Source organism: Cynoglossus semilaevis, chromosome 13, assembly GCF_000523025.1.
Source record: "Cynoglossus semilaevis isolate Cse_v1.0 chromosome 13, Cse_v1.0, whole genome shotgun sequence".
Taxonomy (NCBI): Eukaryota; Metazoa; Chordata; class Actinopteri; order Pleuronectiformes; family Cynoglossidae; genus Cynoglossus; species Cynoglossus semilaevis.
Window position 1 is genome coordinate 21,869,882 of NC_024319.1, and position 2,334 is coordinate 21,872,215.

The window sequence follows — 2,334 nt, forward strand, 5'->3', positions numbered from 1 at the left end:
ATCCATCCATCTATCTATGTATCCATCCATCCATCCATCCATTCATGCCTCCATCTATCTATCTGTCTGTCTATTATTATTGCTTTTATTGTTGTTGTTTTGGTTGTTATTATTGTTCTTATTATCATGGCCCATAACATACTCAAACATACTGTACCCAAGAAGCGCGTCGATGTCTTAAATAATGGCCTATAATTAGAAAATAATAAGAAATACATTTCATTTAAATCTACATAGTTTTTCTTTTTTGTTGTTTTTTTTAAACCAACCAAACGTAAGTGTGAGTGCCTTCGTGCCTGGATGACCGGTGTGGGAGTATCAAAACACGTCTCTGTCGTCATGCTGAGCACCACAGTTTTTGTACTGATACTAACACTCAGAACCACAGAAACTTTAGAATATGTCATCAACATTAAATTGAACAGGAATGTTTTCCTTGCAGCATTTTAGAAGTGTTTGTTCTGATAATAATAATAATAATAATAATAATAACAATAATAATAATAATAATAATAATAATGATTAAATAGGTTCATGACCATTATTATATAAGCTCAAACCTGTGCCTGGCACTAAGTCACAAGCCACACAATCTGGTAGGCAAATGATTTTTGACAGGACCCATTTTCTGAAAATCTCCCTCTTTGGTTTTTGTTCTGCACAGGCTCGTGTCTAGCTCGTGTACTTTTTCACACACAGGCTACAGACAGGATATAATAAAACCGATGCATTCGAGCCTGAAGCTCTGAGGAAAGACATTAGAGGCTGGTATAACCAACGTTGTTTCTGGTAATCTCGCTCACGGTGTCTAAGTGGTGTAAAACCTCAACTGTGAGAACAAAGATGTGCGCAACTAAGGTGTTGTCACTGAGCTTTTTCTCTCACGCACACACACACACACACCGTCGCGTCTTTTGCTCTCTTACATCTTGGTGGTAAAGGTATGAAAACAAACAAAAGAAAAGTTGACCGCCCCCCGGGGCAGGAGGAGAGGTGTAAAAATATAGAGAAATGTGCAGAAATAGATGGTATCTGGGAATCCTGCGAGCTAACGCCCAGAGTAGCTCGAAGGTGCATACGCAGGTCACAACTGTGTTAGTTCACGGTGTCCTTTGTGTCAATAAGTTCTTGCTTTGTCAAGAGCGCTTGCATAACAATTGGTGCTGATTCATAATAACCTCAGTCAGTGCCGTGAAAAAGCCAGATACAAATGATCTAAGTTTCACCAAGACAGTTACTTTGTTTCCTAGTTGTCAGCCAGCCCTCTTCATTGCAATACTGTGAAACGCTCTTTGACCTTGATCAACATGAAACCAGAGCAATTCTTAATTTCGTCTTCAGCTAGTTCAAAAAAAAAAAAAAAAAATTCACAAGTCACAAGATACAGTATGAACATCCTTTTTTTTTTTTTTTTTTAGTCAGCAGCCAATCAAAAAAGTCCTATACTATGATCAAACATCCTTTGAAAACTTAAAAAAAAAACAACAAAAAAAAAACTGACAAAAGCGTGATTGTGTAAGTGAGCACTCGAGAATCATTTACAGTATAAAAACGACCGAGGACACTAGAGGACACAATCACTGTGGTAGAGTTGAGGCAGGTAAAGAAACCAGGAAGGGTGAATTCCACCACACAGCTGTGCGCAGCACCAGTGCTGTGTTACTGTAAAAGTACACGACAGATGACTGCTAAGCAATGAGGAAACCAAGAAGCTTCCCCTTTCATTCTTTTCCCAGTTACTATAATCTGAAGGGTGAAGCCTCGGTGCTATTGTGACTGGAATGGTGTGGTTGTCACAGCAGAAGTCCCTTAATTGCACTTTCCAGTTGTGGTTTATAAATAGCTGTTTGTTTTATTGTTCTTTATATGGTTGATTAACTGGAGCTTAGCCTGTGCAGTCATGCATCATTTTGAGTATGGTGTGTGTGTGTGTGTGAGTGTGTGACTGAGTTTACCTGATGGAGGTTGTTGTAGATGTCGAGGTTTCGGCGAGCCGACAGAAGAATGCGGATCTGCATCTGGACGAAAGGCATCTCGCTCTGCACAACAGCTATATGAAGGGCTCTGCGATGGATATGAAAGTACAAGTTAGCGTGTGAAGGAAGATGAACGGCTTATACCGAGGCTCAGAATGTCAAACCAGAAAGTTCCAGGGGATCTGCAGGGAAACGCAGCAGGAGTCAAATGAAAAGCCTCCCCGTCTCAGTTGTATAGACAGTGTTTTCATTGCTTGGGTCGCAATCTGCGAAAGTTTCGTTTCAACCTTCCCATGGACAGCACAGACGTAAATCAATTAAATGTAGAAGATAGATGGATGGATAGATAGATAGATAG

At 39.9% G+C, this 2,334-nt stretch overlaps 1 protein-coding gene and 1 long non-coding RNA gene across 3 annotated transcripts in view; one reads left to right on the forward strand and one right to left on the reverse strand.

Annotated features, from left to right (window-relative positions):
• LOC112487923 (uncharacterized) overlaps positions 1 to 2,334 on the forward strand; it is a 19,490-nt gene that overhangs the window by 13,677 nt on the left and 3,479 nt on the right. The window lies entirely within an intron of this gene.
• The window catches only part of bcl3 (BCL3 transcription coactivator), a 24,825-nt gene that overhangs the window by 13,155 nt on the left and 9,336 nt on the right, over positions 1 to 2,334 (reverse strand). For both annotated transcript variants that reach the window (XM_025061466.1, XM_008324272.3), the window contains exon 3: positions 1,956 to 2,064. In XM_025061466.1, coding sequence (XP_024917234.1) covers positions 1,956 to 2,064 — 109 coding nt within the window. The remainder of the gene's footprint in view (positions 1 to 1,955; positions 2,065 to 2,334) is intronic.